This window comes from Rhipicephalus sanguineus, chromosome 5 (assembly GCF_013339695.2).
Source record: "Rhipicephalus sanguineus isolate Rsan-2018 chromosome 5, BIME_Rsan_1.4, whole genome shotgun sequence".
Lineage (NCBI taxonomy): Eukaryota > Metazoa > Arthropoda > Arachnida > Ixodida > Ixodidae > Rhipicephalus > Rhipicephalus sanguineus.
Genome location: NC_051180.1, coordinates 117,034,405 through 117,051,680, shown reverse-complemented (window position 1 = coordinate 117,051,680; position 17,276 = coordinate 117,034,405). Strand labels below are relative to the sequence as shown.

At 51.7% G+C, this 17,276-nt stretch overlaps 2 protein-coding genes across 5 annotated transcripts in view; both read right to left on the bottom strand.

Annotated features, from left to right (window-relative positions):
- The window catches only part of LOC119394187 (R3H domain-containing protein 2), a 114,873-nt gene that overhangs the window by 18,062 nt on the left and 79,535 nt on the right, over positions 1 to 17,276 (bottom strand). For all 4 annotated transcript variants that reach the window (XM_037661455.2, XM_037661456.2, XM_037661458.2 and 1 more), the window contains 2 exons: positions 12,899 to 13,049; positions 6,625 to 6,862 (listed from right to left, as the gene is read on the bottom strand). In XM_037661455.2, the coding sequence (XP_037517383.1) occupies positions 6,625 to 6,862; positions 12,899 to 13,049 (389 nt within the window). The remainder of the gene's footprint in view (positions 1 to 6,624; positions 6,863 to 12,898; positions 13,050 to 17,276) is intronic.
- Positions 3,248 to 4,861, bottom strand: LOC125758446 (tigger transposable element-derived protein 6-like). The gene has a single exon (XM_049415685.1). The coding sequence runs from the start codon at positions 4,816 to 4,818 to the stop codon at positions 3,289 to 3,291; it is 1,530 nt and encodes a 509-aa protein (XP_049271642.1). The 5' UTR covers positions 4,819 to 4,861; the 3' UTR covers positions 3,248 to 3,288.

Below are 17,276 nucleotides of genomic sequence, written 5' to 3'. Positions count from 1 at the left end.
GCCGTCTTCAAGGCTGAAGTTGAATTAATGGCACAAATGCTCGGGCAGGGACGAAGAACTTCAGCCATGTACCAACTAGCCCGAGAGCAAACGCTACTAAGCCATCATCAGGCGCACATTGCCTTGTAGAAGCGAAAGAAGATCGCTGTTGTGTAGTTAGCGTTGCGGGTCGCAGGCGCCGAGAAACCTCGCTGCATTGATGCTATCACACTAAATGCATGTGTATGATACAGCAAGCGTAGCGCGGTTGTAACCATACTGCACGCTTTTATTAGGCGACCACCCAACGCGCCTCCGTCCGCTGCCAGGACCGCTAGAGCATAGCGGAGTGCACATCACTTGCATGAAGCTCGTCATCGCTGCCTTAACCGAACAAGCTACTCACCGCATCTGTGCACGATCTGGAGCGAAGTGGGTACGAACAACATTCCCACAATAAATGCGCGCGAGCGGCACAGCAAGCAGCCCGTGAGCCGAGTAGGCGATGCATCGCCTCGTTGCAACGTACTTGCAACGAGGCGATGCTCCACGCGGCCGTACCACGTTTCACTGAAACTGGCGTTGCGGTTAGACGCACACACATATACCGCGGAAAGCAGACACTGTCCGTTCTGCCGCTATGTCGGTCACTGCATTGACCGCATATTCCGGACCCTGTAATAGTTTCGAAATGCTCTTCGGCGTCGCCACTACGCGCTATCGGGCGGTCGTGTGTGTGTGCCAGGATCTTTTCTCCACTTTGGCAAAAAGAAAGAAAAGGCTTTGCGGTGGGTACTTTAGGCAATATTTGCTGTGGCACTCTAGTTATTTGCTGGCAGCGATGGCGTACGCTATGAGATGCAAATTTGTACTTGGTGTTTAATGCGTACTACCATTTAGTGCATAGTTATGCCGCGTTCCTGGCAGGTACGTATTAACGAAATTTCACTGTAGCACTCGTAATTACACGGCGCTGCACGAATGAGTAATTAAGGAACAAAATGTACTGTGTCCCTGACAGCTAGTACTAATAGCCCCTTCTAAATCACAGTGCGCTTTCCCGCAGGACACCAGTGTACTGCGGCAAAAGTGGCTTAAAAGCATTCTGCACGCAATAAAACAAGCATCAGGAAATTTGAGAACCACTGTCATTTTTTATTGCGATAGCAATTATATGGACACTTATATGATGGATTTTTGCGGTCATGTCCCATATAAAGTCCAAGTTGATAAATCCCCCCGCCCATAGTATGTTCTACCACGGGTAAAAGCTCGCGAGTGCGGGTGACGAATGCCGGCTGAAGCAGAGATCAAACGAGCCAGCCCATCTCGTTGCTCAGAGGGCGCATTACGATAACACCTCTCCGCTCGGGAGGCCTGCCGTAGAAGCAGAGGAAACGCCCCATCCGTCTTGAACGAGTCAGAAAAGACGCGAAAGAGGGGAGGGGTGTCACTCGAGTAGCAAGCTTGAACTTAGGGCGCGGTCGCGATCGCTGGCGCGCGCACTATCTCGGCAGCCATCAGTGGGTGCCTTGTATACCCTTCTACGTGCTGCGCTCTCAATGCGAAGACACTGTGCAGAAAGAGCATCTTTCCCTGGAGCGGCCGTATTCTCTCACACCAATGTTTTGTAGAGTTACGCGAGATCGTATACAAAAAAGTTTGCTGCCAGCCTCAGTTCGTATAACATTACAATTTGTTGCTATCGTATTCATTGCTTCGTCCTTGCGGTGAAACTGCGACTTTTCTCTTTTCTTTCGCGGGAGGGGGAGGAGGGTAGTAATGGTTAGGGTCTGCGCATCTGTATTGGATGATGATGAACACACTGCAGGTGACCAACGCGGCCTCCACTTTTCGCTACAATCTGCGCGGAGAAAATTTTGAAGCTGGTCGGGCATTTTGGCGCAGCGTGGCGAAATTTCAACAGATTTCACGGTTTTGGCTCAGCTTGGCGTAAAAATAAGGAATTGTATCAAATTGGCGCAATTGGCGCAGCTGTTGCATCCCTGAAAATGGCTTGCTCTACTCTTGGCGAACTGAAACGGACGCGGCCAATGGCCAATTTCACGATCGCGAACGCATCCTCGGTAACAATCATATTGGTAGTTTCGAGTTCAATAAGCAACAGATACAAATGTATCTCACTTTGGAAACACCAAAATAAGCACTCTTACTACTTCCCATCTCGACCAATGCTGGTCTGCTTATTTTGTTTCTTCCCACTGTTACAAAGCAGATGCGAGGGTCCTGGGCCAGCTGTCCCAAACGAGTCTTCCCGCTTCTTGGACCCCCCCCCCCCCCCCTCATTTCGGAGAACGAATTTGTCACCTACACCTGCCGTCTTTTTCCCTGAACTGGGCGCTTCGGCTGGAAGGTGGCAGCTACGCGCGGGTCTCCTCCGTGGAACGCGTGTTTGCAACGAGTGTGTTTTTGGTGAAAGCTGGAGCCTTTGTTCGTAAAAGGGTTTTCAGTTCCCCGAGGTGACATTGCCCCCATTTCTTCCGAGCGGGTCAGACGTGGAGAGTGGGAGTGAAGTGGTCCCTGGCATTGCTACCCTGGGGGCGGTGACCTATGTATCGAAGGGACGGACCCTCCAAAGGCATGCACATTTGTGATTGGACATTTGCAGTTAAGGAGTTTCCCTATCTTGGAAATGAAGCGTATTTTAAGGAGCAGCAGAGCGTCTGCTCGGGACGGATCGATCGGACTAGATGTCGTTCTGACAATCCTGTCCTCTACGATGTTGTAAATAAACGCCTGTTAAGTTTTCCTCAACGCCAGTCTCTCTGCCTCGGCTTCCTGCCGTTCGGGACATTCCTGGGCCTGCGGTACAACTCCCGCTGTTCAGCTCCACGCTACCCCCTCGGTCCGCGTCGGCCAACGACGCCACTCGTAACACCACGTTCATGCAAGGCAGCACACGGCTAAGTAAAGCCTTGCTATTTCGAAGTCTACGGACCTGAGTGGGTCACTTGCCTCGCACTGAACACACTACCACAGCACTTTACGGATTCATATCGTCAGTTCCAAATCCACCAGCACGCTTGCCAGTGCACGCTTTGTCTTTTACGCGCCTCGCAAGCTAGACGCCTTGGCAAACATCCCTTGGTGCTTAGCTAATTGAAACTACTTCAAAATGCGCTGTCTAGTTTCTGCTACAGTCGAACCCGGGTATATCGAACTCGCCAAAAGACGTTTATTAGTTCGATATATGGCATAATTCGATATAGGCCCGCTATAGGATTTCGACACAAAGGCACATAACAATAAGAAAAGTACTTTATTAATATGGTGGCTTACTTGCGTGCCCTACTTTGGAACAAAATAGTCCTGGATTTTCTTCTGTGTCAACGACTTCGCTGCCTGCGACAGCACGCACGCCTCCACGTTGTCCAACGAGTCGGAGCAGCTGAGGCCGCAACCTTCCACATTCACGCAATAGCGCCGGACCAACGCAAGTGCACTAATCACTTCGGAGGATGTAGGCAATGGGCCATCGTCAATTTCCTTATTGTTGTCGCTTTGGCTCGTGGTCGGCACGACGTCTGCAACGTAGTCCTCATCTTGTAGCTCACCGATGATGGCGACATCATCGTCCGCACTGACGAACTCGTCGAATGTCGATCCGTCGATAGCTCCCGGGAACTCTGCCAGTTCGCTCCAAACTTCGGCAGAAACACCTGCGGTGTCTTCAGTGCTGTCATCGGAATTTGGGATGTCATCACCAGGCATGCGGAAGCCGGCATGCCTAAAGCAGTTCTGGATCGTCTCCTTCGTGACATCTGCCCACGATCTACTCAACATAGAAAGAGCTCCGAGCAAGTCGATCTTAAGCTCCCTGCCGACACGAAGGTTCTGCAGCAGCCTCTCCACCAGGCGCTTCCGATAGCCGGCTTTCAGTGCGCGTATAACGCCTTGATCCAGTGATTGCAGTACAGACGTGGTGTTTGGGGGCAAAAAACGCAGCTCGATGTTGCTGAAGGTCGTACTGCAGTGGTGCAATGAACAATTGTCCACGAGCAGGCACACCTTGCGATTTTCGCCTACCAAATCATCATTCCACGACGATAGCCACCTGCCGAAAAGCTCCCCGGTCATCCACGCTTTTGAGTTTGCTCGGTAGGTAACTGGAAGCGACAGCGCATTTCGAAAACACCGCGGTGCCGTGCTTTTCCCGATAACCAGAGGTCGAAGCTTTTTCGATCCGTCTAAATTAGCTGCCAACAGCACGGACACACGAGCTTTGTTTGCCTTGCCGCCGCAAGTCCCTTCGCCACGACACGCAAGCGTCTTGTTTGGCAACATTTGCCAAAATAGAGCGGTTTCATCCGCATTGAAGATATCTTGGGCTTGATATCTTGCTGCGACATCTCGCCAGTTTTCCTTGAGCCATTTGTCTACGCTGTCCAGGTCTGCCGCTCTGCTTTCACCTGTAACAGCTTTGCCAACGATGTCGTGCCGTTCTTTGAACTGTTGGAGCCAGCCTGAACCGCCTTGGAAATCGTTTCTGCCAAGCAGGAAAGCAAGGTCCTTGGCTTTCTGCTCGATCATAGGGGCGGACACCGGGATGTTTCGCGACCGAACGTCCACAAACCATTTGTAAACGGCCGCTTCAACATCTTCGTACACAGCAGTGCGCACACGTCGGGCGCCACGGGCACCTGGCCTTTTGTCCGACTTGGCCCTGATGTCTGCCTTGTTCTTCAGGATAGTACTCAAGGTGCTCCTTGGAATTTTGTACGCGGCGGCGACGTCGGACTTCTTCTCACCGTGCTCGACTCGATTTACGATTTCGAGTTTCGCGGCGAACGGCAAATTCTGCCTCTTTGCACAAGCCATGACGACAGCGCGCCAATAAAGTTCACAGAGCACCAACAGGCAACACCACCAGCACGAACCACGCTGAATGAGGACTCGAGGAAAACAGGCAGCAGCAGGCACACAAGCATAAAGAAAAAATGGCGCTCACTTCTACCGCCTCCGCGGAGAAAGCACGACGGCCTCTGATTGGCTGTAAGCGCTGCGAGCGGGCCAGGATCATTTCTTGCAGGGGGGTGTTCGCCCGTGCACAACTGGGTCTAAACCACTTTTTCTAGGGTGGCGCCGGCAGTTTTCCCCACCACCGCGAGGGAAAGCCAACTTGCTGGGGCACTTTTGAGGCACATGGAGTTTGATATATCGGTTGTCGTTGGTATTTTCATTCGATGTAACAGTAACTTTTGCTATATATTCTCAATGTAAATTTACTGTGTTCAGAAATTGTTCGATATACGGGATAATTTGATATAAACAGGTTCGATATAGTCGGGCTCGACTGTACTATCCTTCAGTCAACCTGACGCAGTACAACCCCGGTGAGCACCAGGTACTCCCAGAACTTGACCATACTTTAGAACAGCCGTAGCGCGGCAGCGCCAGAAGTGCCACGGCGGTGGTCTCGTGATTACTTGCGATCATACCGGTACTGCAGCACTCATATTTTTTTCCAAATTGGGTTGAGGCAGTAACCCAGTTTATCTGGAGATTTATGGTCACGATCGTACAATCAGGAAGACAGGTCAGAAATCAGGAGTCTCCTAGGCAAATCGGGTGAGTTGGCAGGTATATACACGTGAAAGGAAAAGACACTATTTCCCCAACCTCTCCTCCTCCTTCAACTGCTGTGGAGGCCCAACTGATGCGGCGGACAAGGGCGTGCTCCCTTTTGTGTCGGGAGTTCCTCATCTGCTGCGCGGATTTCCCTCTCCTACTCCGCGGCTGGGAGTGGCTTCTGCGGCAGCTGTTGGCGCCGGTGGCAGTTCTGGTGGGAGAGGTCACGTCTTTCCCGCGCACGGCTTTTGCAGACGCCGGACAAGCGCTCGCCTTCGCAAACCTGGCCAAGTAACGCTTTCACGTTAAAATGTAGTGCAAAACATGGCCAAGGACAAAAAAATTCGGCAGATCCCACGCCTTGTGGGAATCGGTTTCATGCGAAGCAGTCAGCGAGTAGTTATATCCTGCATTTTTTGGCTTTGAGTCAAGCGTTACGAGGTGGATCGATGTATTTTTGTAAGTGTAGTAGTTATGTGCACATCTTGGGTTACCAGGCACGTTGACAACACTAGCGTTAAAAGGGTAACTTATGGTCTGATGTAATGTCAGCACTCACGTTAGAGCACATATGTCAGTATTATCGAAACGAAGTGCACTTTACGGTGTGATGATGTGAATATCATATGTAATTTTCGTTCGCGCGTCCCTCCGGGGTCGAGCAATGCTTGAGTGTAGCAATGCAGAGTGCACTCTGTTCATTAAGTCTTCGTATTCATGCACTGCATCAATCATGCTTGAATATAGCTTGCTGAATCACAGGAATACAATGCAATGTTTATTAGACTGCTATAAAAGCGGAGTCAACATTGGAACCACAAATGTTAACCTGACATGGCATCTGTATCATAGGAGTACATATGTAGGGTTTATTGCTTTGTTATAAAATTAGATAGCCAGCACCACAACCACAATTCACGTTGCACTCACATTACGCCTGCATAAGGTTTTTTCCAAAGCAGTTGCTAGACCTGGCGTGGCTCTGTGGTAGCGTATACCGACTGCCACAGTCTGTTAGAGCAATTCAAGCAGCAAAAATTGGGAGGCAATGCTTACCCATAGACGAAGCATCTCCACCGGACGCCACTCTTTCTCCTGGCGAACCATCTCCGTACGGTGTCGTTGCTGCAGGGTGCGTGGGTGCTCCCATGCCTAGGTAAGGCGTGCCACTTTTGGCCATGCCACAGCCCGGTAGGCCCACAGCAAACGAGGCTGGACCAACCAGAGAGGCACGGCTAGCTCCCGCTGCATTGCTTGCCACAGCAGGACGTGCCGCCACACACGGCACCAGTGACTGCACAAATGCACACAGAATGTCCTTGTTGGCTCTGTTGCTCAACCATCCTAGCAGTGACGAACTACTACAGTCAAATCCTGCTACAACGAAACTGACGGTAAATGCGAAAAGCTTCATTGTTGTGGAATTTTGTTGCAGTGAAATTTCATGTATAGACCAAAAAAGTTGGGAAGATATGATGATTATTGCTCGTCCCGGCAAGCGTATGCATTAAAGTCTCACTAACTCAGGCGTACAGTCGCCAATGAATTTGGATATTTTCTTTGGACTTCATAAATGCACCGTCCAGATTCCCATGGCACTAATACATTTTGCGAATTTATGCCCTAAAGTTAGATTTTTCAAACTAAATTGCTCATTTTGAGCCACACAGCTCGATTTTGAAAGCTGCCGTGCTCGATTTTCTGCTGGCTCGGTAAAGTATGGCTTCCAGTGGCCAGTTGTGCTGCCTCCAAGATTGGAAGCGTGCACAATCTTCCAGTTTCGGAGGCCATGTCCATTCTTCCTTGGCTGGCAAAACGCTCTAGGGGACGCAATTTTTCTTTTTCAGTCAGCCTTATCGTCATCTTTAATACGACAGTAGGGTTGTTGTTGTGCATTTGTTTTCCCGGTTGTCATTCCGCACATGGTCATGTTGGTGATGAGTCAAATATTTTTTAGCTGTCTTGCGCGTCACATGTTCTCTGCCGTTGCGGTTGCTCAGTGGTTACGGTGCTCAGCTAGTGACCTGAAACACGCAGGTTCGATCGCTGTCGCGTTTCGATGAAGGCGAAATGATGGAGGCTTGCGTCCGGTGCGATGTAAGTGCAGGTTAAAGAACCCCAGACTGCGTCGTTAAATCCCACCAATCAGACGAGACATTGCGTGCATATTTTTGTGACAGGCGTCAAATTTTGTTTGCATGGTGCCATGGAGCCACCAACTGTGTGATTTTTCGAGGTCAATGGATTTCAATGAAATTCTCTGAGTACGTTCCTGTCATTTATGCCAAATTACAGGCTGGAGAGATACGCAGATTCATTACAAATGAATTGTATTAATGCCCCAATTCTCTCCATCTTGCTTCCTAGAATTACTGGCAAGCGTGACGTCATTTTTGGCAAACCGAAAGCGACGGAACCGAGGTGCCACTGGCTAGGTGTGGGAATTTCAATTCCTTGTGGGCGTGCGTGCGATGGAGGGCAAGTGACGATGCGTTGTTGGCTGCACACAATTTCCCGTTGACAATCACGAAACACACGCACCTAACGATTATTAGCCAGCGTCTTTATTTTATTGGTATATTGGTATACGGTGAGCTGCGCGTCATGTGGAATGTGGCTCGTACTTGGCCTACAGTCAACGTCCGATTTTTCGGACTCCCTAGGGACCGCAAAATCGTCCAAAAAATCGGGCAGTCCGAAAAAACGAATTCATGCTTTTTTATTCCGCTCAAGCAGTCAAATCGCCACAGCCCCATCCGAAATAGCTTTAATGCCTCCCAGTACACTTATCATGCGTTTTGGTGCGCGCCCATGCTCCCGCAATTACATTCGGTACCTGCCGCGAACCCGGCTTAACTACGTGCCAGCCGCCACTTGCAAATTTGCGTCTCGCAATGAGCGCCGCTGATACCAGCAAAGCACGGAATAGATTACGGCTCTTTCGTATGGAGCGTTTGGAAACGATGACGCGGAACACAAGAAAGAGCGGACGACTCGTCCGGCTTTCCCCGATGCGTGTGAGCATGTAAACAATGCACACACGCATCGTCAAATCTCCGCCGATCAAAGCATTTGCTGCCGTGTGAAGCCAATCATTTCTAGCTGTGTGCAGCACATCGTCAACTAAGCTGACGCCGTCGCTGTACTGTTGCTGTACCGTACGCACACATTTGTCATGAAAGGGTTCGTGGTGGCAATGCGTCTGTGTGGCGCACTTCGCGGTCTCGCACAAAGAGGCAGCATGAATGGCGGCGCGGTGCGTTTGGGTTCTCGCCTGCGCGCAGTACGCATGCAACTGCGCTAGGTCACATGCACTGCCGAGCAGTTAACTGAAGATGCTTATCGTAAGGGTTGTCAGCGATTAAGCCGTATTGGCGCGTTTGCCACCTGCCGCCATCACGCCCTCCGTACATTTCCGCCGCTTATCCGTAAATTCATCGCCGCACTGCGCCGTGATAGCGGCCCCTTTAGCATTGCGGCAAAGCTGACTTTCGGTCTCTGTTACAATCACAAACGGATCGACTCGCGAAAGCGCTGGTTCGAACCTACGAGATGATAGACGCGGCAGCGTTGGGGGCTTCAATTAATGCCTTTCAGACCTGCAGTTCGGGCAGAAAGTCCGAAAAATCGGACGTTCTTATACATTGACGTCTATGGGGCTGGTGACGGTGCCGTGAAAGCGTCCGAATTTTCGAACATGTCCGGAAAATCAGGCGTCCGAAAAATCGGCAGTTGACTGTATATTAAATTCCTTCGGCCCTACCAATGCGATGTTGATCGCCGCTATTGCCAAAGTTATGCCTTCTTCTCATAGCAATACTAGGAAGCTTCAGTTACCCTACAAACTTCTCTGCGCTAGCATTTTACGCAATCGCGGCCCCACAACCTCGAGCCGCCTGGACAGGTGGCGCCAACTGGTGGTGGAATGCGCAACCAGAAAAGCAAATAACTAAACAGGTGTGTTCTACTTCATCGAAGAGGAATGGCGATTTTAGTTGGCCTCCAAATGCGTCCGAATCGCAGCTGTCATTTTCCCGACAGCTCCGAGGAGCTTGTGCACGTAGCATGGTCAGTCACAGACGTGGTACGGCTGTTACAACGGGGTCACCTTTCCCCTGAGCATCTGCTCTTCGCCGCTTCACAGCTTTCATACTACGCGCTGGCGGGACCAACACGCCTTGCACGATTTCCGGTTTTTGCCAACTTATACATCACGCAAAGACAGTACTGCTTGTTGGGTTTTGGTTTCGGTATTGCGCTTTTTTGCTTATTTAAAATTACTGTCCGATTTGCCAAGTAGTATTTCTGTTATCGGACCCGTGACAGGAGCGTCTCAAGAACATAAAAGCACCATTACTTTGACATGGTAAAAAAATCGCCGTAGTTGGCCTTTAACACATGTAATATTGCACAGCAGAAGCGTAGAATCACGCCAGACGTCAAAAGATGTTAACTGCGCAACGAGCGGGTGTTTTGAAGGCCCACCTATTACAAAGCGCTCAGACGTATTTAATAATCATCATCAGCAAAAGCATCAACAAAGTGAGCAGCTGCGTACGTTCACATGTATTACAGGCACTTAGTGGGCCCTTAGCTGATTCGAAAAAGGAAGACTTATGGTGTAGCAGGCACTTTGCAACTTACTTGTAGGCATTTTAGGATATAGTTTGAAACAGCCGATGTTACGAGCACAGATGTTCGTTTCCTTGTGGCACAGTTGAGGCATGTACCAAGAACCGAAACCAGGCTAGCACTTGAGAAGGCGATGAGCATGGGGCCCAATTACGCTATCGCATTCTACTATTGAAGGCGAAGTTAAAGTGTCCTCCAAGTTTTTTACTCTACATGTGCACGCCACTCAAGGTACTTACTGTCCTACATACTGACATCCACTCATGCCCTTTTGCACTTTCTAGTACAGTATAGACCGCTTATAACGTAAGTCGCCGGAGTCGCGAATATCCGCACTATAAGCGGTACCGCACTATAACCAAAACAAACTTCTTCAAAGGCTGCACTTGCGCAAAACGTGTTGAGCATGTAGCCTCGCGTGTCCGATAATCGACATATGCGATTTGGGGCGCTTACAACCACTTAAATCTCCGAATGTTCAAAAATTAACCGCCAAGACCCGCATTGCCAACGAAATGAACACGGGGGAAAAAAGCAAACAGAACAAAGTGCCATCGCGGAAATTCGCCGACTACGTTTCAGGCCACCTCGAGGTATGCGCATTACACAGAAACCAGAATCGCGACCGAAATTTCACGTGCTGAGCGGTACCGATCGTTCGATTTCACGGGCGCGCACGCGATGGCCAAGACATTGCAATCGAATCCGGAACCACCATTCGAGAGTTGCATGTGCCAACCATGCCCTCGTTTGCATTAACGATACGATTCCCTTCCCTTCAAGTGCAGCCATCGCAAAAATTTTCGTTGATTCCGCACCAAACCGCAACTTTTATCGCCCGCGACCGCTACCGAAAAGCAACCAACGCTGATTAGGCCTAGCCTGCGGTTCAGCATGTTGTCGCGGGAAGTTTGTCTAAGACAACATGAAGATCGGACGTCAAAAAGATCGCACTCGAACACTAACCCAAGAACAGCGCGCGTGATACGAAGTTTGTGTTTGCGGCCGGGAGATCAACGGCGACAAAAGCCCGCCAAGCTCGTTTAAGTCCGCGCACTGGCAGAAAAGGCGAAAGCTCGCGTCATGAGGCCGCAAAACTTTTCAATTTGCGGACGAGGTAGCAAACGCGATATCTTTAGCAAGTGTGATAACGACGACGCTTTTCCCGACAGGAAACTTACTTTAAAGCGCACTTGATGAGGACGCGATCGTACGTTCCACGCGGAACGCGCTGCCGGCAAGCGGCCGCGAGCCTTGCCTGCCTTGCCGCCTCGCCACCGCCGGTGCAAAGGCTACTCCGTCGCCTAGGCAACCACCACCCTTCCCCACTTGGCCAGCCCGCACAGCGCTGCCGCGGTCTTTTTCCTTCCTCCGCCCCTCGTTCGTTCACTGTGCGTGCCGTCGCCCTTCGCAACGACCTCGTCACTCCCTCCCCAGCGGCGTACCTCCTTTGAGAACCGCACTCGTTACCGCGTTTCTCAGAAATATTTTCCCGCCACCGCATTATAAACGGTATTTCATCTTGGGGGACTGCACAATAAGCGGTATGCGTATACATGCGGTTCTATGGGAGGGTAAACGGGAGTCGAAAAAGACCGCACTATAACCGGTCCTGCACTATATGCGGTTACGTTATAAGTGGTCTGCACTGTACTGTCTCACACCTCTGAAACGAGTGCGCACGCTGACCTAGGTAACCACAAGCATGCTTTTTAACAAGTAAGTGTTTCATGCCGGGGTCCACCAAGACTTTCATGGCGTATTTCACGACGCATTTCATGATGGAAGTATTTCATGATGTACTTCCGTGGCCATCACGGAAGTACGTCAGCAAAATGAACGCCATCAGATGGCAAAGAAAAAAAGTTCCGTTGCCGGGAGTCGAACCCATGACCTCTCGTTCCTCGACAACGGCTGGCAGGCATTTCGCCCTACGGAGGCTACATGAACGCGTTTTTTTCTTTATCACACTTTCCTCTCACAGTGCTCTTGTATTGATGGATGGATGCTATGAGCATCCCCTTTATAATGGGGCAGTGACACATGTGCCACCAGGCTTGAAAAAAAAAAAAAGAAAAAAGAAAAAAAGAGAAGAAAAAATGCGCGTCATTGCTACGAACGTCCCATTCGGCACGCTTCCAATACAAGTTTAATTTCTTCAACGCTTTAACACACTGTGAGGTGGCAGTTTTAGCCCAAGCCTCGCTCATAGCATCCATCCACATTGCAAAATAGCTCACCGACGCTTGCCTGGCTGTCGCACCACGTTCCCCGCTCGCCCTGTGCGAAGTCACGGCCAAGCTAGAGGCAACACACGATACGCGTAGCGTTTCTCTTCGCATTTCACGCCGCTTTGAAGGAGTGCAGATCGAGTATCGGTGTTTATTATGTGCTTGTTGATGGCATCTTTGCACGGGATTCACCATATGCGGTGTCCACGTATATGTTAAGAACTTCAGCTACCGCAAGAGTTAAATCATGATCATGGGTGTTAGTCGTCGGTACGGAGATGTGCCACTAGGCGTCAACGTGAGTGAGATGCGTCCACATCAAGCGGTGCTATATTTTCCAAACAACAGTAGACACTGTACGAGCTCTCATATACCAATGCACTACAAACAATAAACTACTTATGTGACACGTTTCACTTTCGTGCTTTATTGTGACGGAGGGATCAGCCGTCATTTTTCAATTTTACCTGGAAGGCGGTAACCATGGGCGGTAGTGGGTGCTGGGGTGGCACGACAGGTGGTCCAGCTGAGCAGAGGGCATAGCCCACCAGGGGCTGCTGCTGCGCCTGTGCTGAGCTGGCCGGAGGCGTCTGTGGCCGCAGGTACCGCAGGGGAAGGCTGCAACAAGTACACAGGGATTCAGAAAAGTGCAAAACTGTGTGTCGCACAGCACGAAAAGCAATGCACATAAATCCAGTGCCGCAAAATATGAACACTGCGAAGGGGCAAGCGGACAATGCTACACCATTCAATCATTTCATTATATACAGGTTTTCGTTACATGCAACAAAACCAAAACGAGACGGACATCACTTCAGAAGACCTCACCTCTCACATTTATTCAGAAGAAAAAAAACTGCGTGATTTTGGCTTGTGTTTTCTTCATATATGGGGACATCAAGCGGCGCTCCAAGGAAGTTAATTCAGTCTGCCACGGTTCACATTGACCATTTGCGTGCGGCTGGATAGAATGGACCGCTTTCGTCCATTTTAAGAATGCATGCAAAATTGCGCCACGGATCGACTGCTCTGGCTCGGTGAGCCCGGATGCATTCCTCTCGCGATCGCCGCTTGCCCCCTTTTTTTTTAGCAATTGCAAAAGTTACGCATTATTTATCCGAATTTTCAGCAGATCTACTGCTCAAAATAATGATGAGCATGAAAAATTCGTTACACCCAGATCATTTGCCACAATGCCTTCGTTACATGGAGGTAAAAATACATGGGCTTCTATGGGGATGGAGTTGGGGAATGAAAAAAATTCGTTAAATCCAGGAATTCATTAAATAGAGGCTCGTTACATCCAGGTTGTGGGAGAGCACGCGCGCCCATTTCCTTTCCTTAAGGCTGGCGCGATCGCGAACTGACGGTGGTAGCCGAGGGACCACTAGGAGAGGAGCACCGTCGCCCTTTCCTGCCGGACAACCCCTTCTTCCCCGTCACTCCGCGCGCCAATCCTCGCTTCCCGGCTTGCGGAAAAGGGAACTCGCCCTGCGAGGGAAACAACCCTCGTGGCGGGGAGGGAGACGGGAGGTGAATAAAACAACCGGGCAGACGAGCAGACGCTCTCTCGTGCCCTGCTGACCTGAGAAGTAACACCTCACCGCCCCGAGTTCCGCGAGCCGAACATCGACCGAAGGTGTAAGCCATACCCTTTGTTTTTCTACGAGAGCGGACTATCCCTCTACGCGACATTTACGCGTTATTGCTAACGTAGCAATAAAGTGTTGTTTGTTGTGCTAGCCTGTTGCCTTATTCGCCCGAACCCGTCGTAGCTGCGATGACGCGCGCTACGGGAAGGGGACGTTGACACGGTACGACTATTTGCGGCTGGGACCGGAGCTAGGCTTCTGCACCAGCCGTGCGTAGAGCGGACCCCCTCATCTGGCGCCCAATGTTAACGAATTTGGCAACGCGGCTAGTTTTGTGGACGCGAGCGACTACCGACGCTCCGTCAACGTAGGACAACGGGCATGTCTGAATTCCAGGATTTGTTCATGTTGTCTGATGTCGCGTCGCAGAATGTCGATCCTATGGCTAACGCGGGGGCATTGTTTGGACTTTCCGACAGCGTAAATTTTGGTTGTTTCACGCGGGACAACCAAGGTGTTGCAGCGACCGCGTTAGGAGAGATTAGGCCTACGACGGAGAGCGCCACGCCGGGCACCCCGTCACCTCGCGACGCGAACAGCGAGATGCCGCCACATGTTGCTTCGGCACAAGCCGCAGATGTGGTCGCGTCTTCGGGCAATAGTGTGCCCTCGAGCGAGGTACTCTTGCAGAATGCGCTGTCAGTTATGCAGAGCTTAGCCAGCGCGTTGCAAAACACAGCGCAGCCTCCTTCGCAAAGTGCGGGACCACGTGTCAAGGTAGACATGCCTACCTACAGTGGCTATCACGACTGCAGGAGCGCGAATGAGTATCTCGACCGACTGCTCTACTATCAGCAAGCAATGGGGCTTCCCGACGCCGAACTTCTCGCGCGTGTGGTCCCGGTGTCGCTGACAGAGCAAGCGGCTCGATGGTTCCGGCTGACCGGACATCGCGCCCGCACGCTAGAAGAGTTCCGCGAGAGCTTCCGCGACGAATTCCTTCCGGCGAATTATGAGTGGCGTTTGAGGAGGGAGTTGGAGCTACGCACCCAGCATCCGGACGAATCCTTGCTGGAGTACGTACGGGCGATGGACGAACTTTATCGCCTCGCTAACCCTCTCGCCACCAACGCGGAGAAAGTCGAGCGCGTTACACGGCAAGCGCACCCGACTTTTGCGGCTCACTTCAGGGGATGCAAGTTCGCAGACCTAGAAGAGCTCGCCGCCGAAGCGAAGCGCATACAAGGGGACATCCTCGCGGCGCGAGCGTACCGCCCGCCTCCACCCGCAGCGCAGTCACTCGAGCCTCGCTGCGCGTGGAACGGTGGCGCGGTCAGTTCAGAGGCGTTTAGGGGTAACGCGTCAGCATCGTTCGCTGATGAGCACGTACCGCGCGGTTGGGAACTGTCAGACCGCGCTTTGGACCCCTACGCTTACGCGCTTCGTACGGCCCGTGCTGCGCCTGCACGTGACGTTCCGCGGCAGGAGCACGTGGTCGAGAGGAGCCCAGACGAGCGGCGCAACGCGGAGCGAGGCCCGCCGGATCGTGGCGACGAGCGCCCGGGCCGGCGTGGTTTCCGCGGTCCTTGCTACCGGTGCGGCGCACCGGGGCACATCGCTCGCGAATGCGGCCGCACGCCGGGTCAGGAGCGAACACGCGGTTCGGGAAACGGACGACGCCGCCGGTGAACCACGTCGGGCACCGCGCGGCGATCAGTAGTCCTACCGATGCGCTCGGATCACTAGCACCTACAGTCTGTCGCGCAGGTGATGCCGTAGACTCGCCCGCACCGTTAATCGAGTTAACAATAGCTCGAAAGAAGTTTGTAGCACTGTTAGATACTGGGGCAAGCGCTTCATTATTTGGGGACGAGGTGTTGCACCATCTCTGCGAGAACAATATCCGCTTGAGACAAAGCAACACCACGTTCCGCCTTGCTTCGGGCACAGCGCAATCGAGCGGTGCGGCTAGACTTGTGATCCGCTGGGAAAGACGCGTGAGGCGACAACGCTTTGTCCATCTTCCCGGGTTGTCAATGCCTCTAATCCTGGGTCGAGACTTTCTCGCCAAGTCAGGGATTGTCATTGACATTGCAAGAGGAGGTTACCGAGAGCGCGACGGCGACGCGCTAAAGCTTTTCTCGAAAGCACCCGCATTGACAACGGCATGCCAATCGCAGGGAGCAGCGCGAGTGAGAGAGCAGGAAAGCGCACGGAGTAAGCGAGTAACCCCGCCAGAACAATGTGCCGCGGTACAGGGAAGGTCAGTGCACCCGCTTTTGGCAGATGCACACAGCATGCCAGAAAGGGAAAAGATGCAGCTGTCGTCGCTGTTGTACGAGTACGACGCGATTTTCACTGACCGCCCGGGCCGCACTACGCTGGTCAAGCACACAATCGACACGGGTGACGCACGACCTTGGAAATGCAATCCCCGACCGATTAGCTTGGCTAAGCGGAAAGCACTTGACGCCGCCTTGGACGAACTCATCGACACAGGCGTGGTCGAAAGGTCAAACAGCCCATGGGGTTTCCCGGTTGTTCTAGTTCCAAAGAAGGATGATACATATCGCCTTTGTGTAGACTACCGCAGGCTGAATGAGGTTACGAAGAAGGACGCATACCCTCTTCCATCCATTTCATCGTTAGTATCCAACCTAGGCGGGGCGAAGTACTTTACGACGCTCGATGCTAGTCGTGGATATTTTCAGGTCGAAATGGACGAGCGGGACAGAGAGAAGTCAGCTTTCACATGCCACAGGGGACTTTTTCAATTTAGGAGAATGTCTTTTGGCTTAGTGGGGGCTCCCGCTACTTATCAGAGGCTAATGGACCAAGTTCTGGGAGATGCAAAGTGGCAGCACGCCCTCGCATATCTAGACGACATAGTGGTTTACTCGAAAACGTTCGATGAGCACTTGCGCCACTTAAGAGACGTTCTAGAAAGGCTGAGGTCTGCGGGCATCACTCTGAACCCGAACAAAGCTCAGATAGCGGCGACCCGAATAACATTGTTGGGATTCACGCTTGACGAGGGTCGCATTTTGCCGAATAAGGGTAAGCTTGAAGCGATAGTCAGCTATCCGTCGCCGAAAGACATCGGCGAGCTGAGGCGCTTTCTGGGGATGGCGAACTTCTATCGCCAATTCATTCCAGACTGTGCAGCAGTGCAGGCGCCTTTGACAAAGCTCTTGAGGAAAGGCGAGCGTTGGGCTTGGGGTCAAGAGCAGGAGGCCGCACTGCGTCGCCTCAC

Excerpts from the sequence above, each read along its gene's own strand:
- LOC125758446 (XM_049415685.1), bottom strand. The coding sequence starts at position 4,818 with ATGGCTTGTGCAAAGAGGCAGAATTTGCCGTTCGCCGCGAAACTCGAA.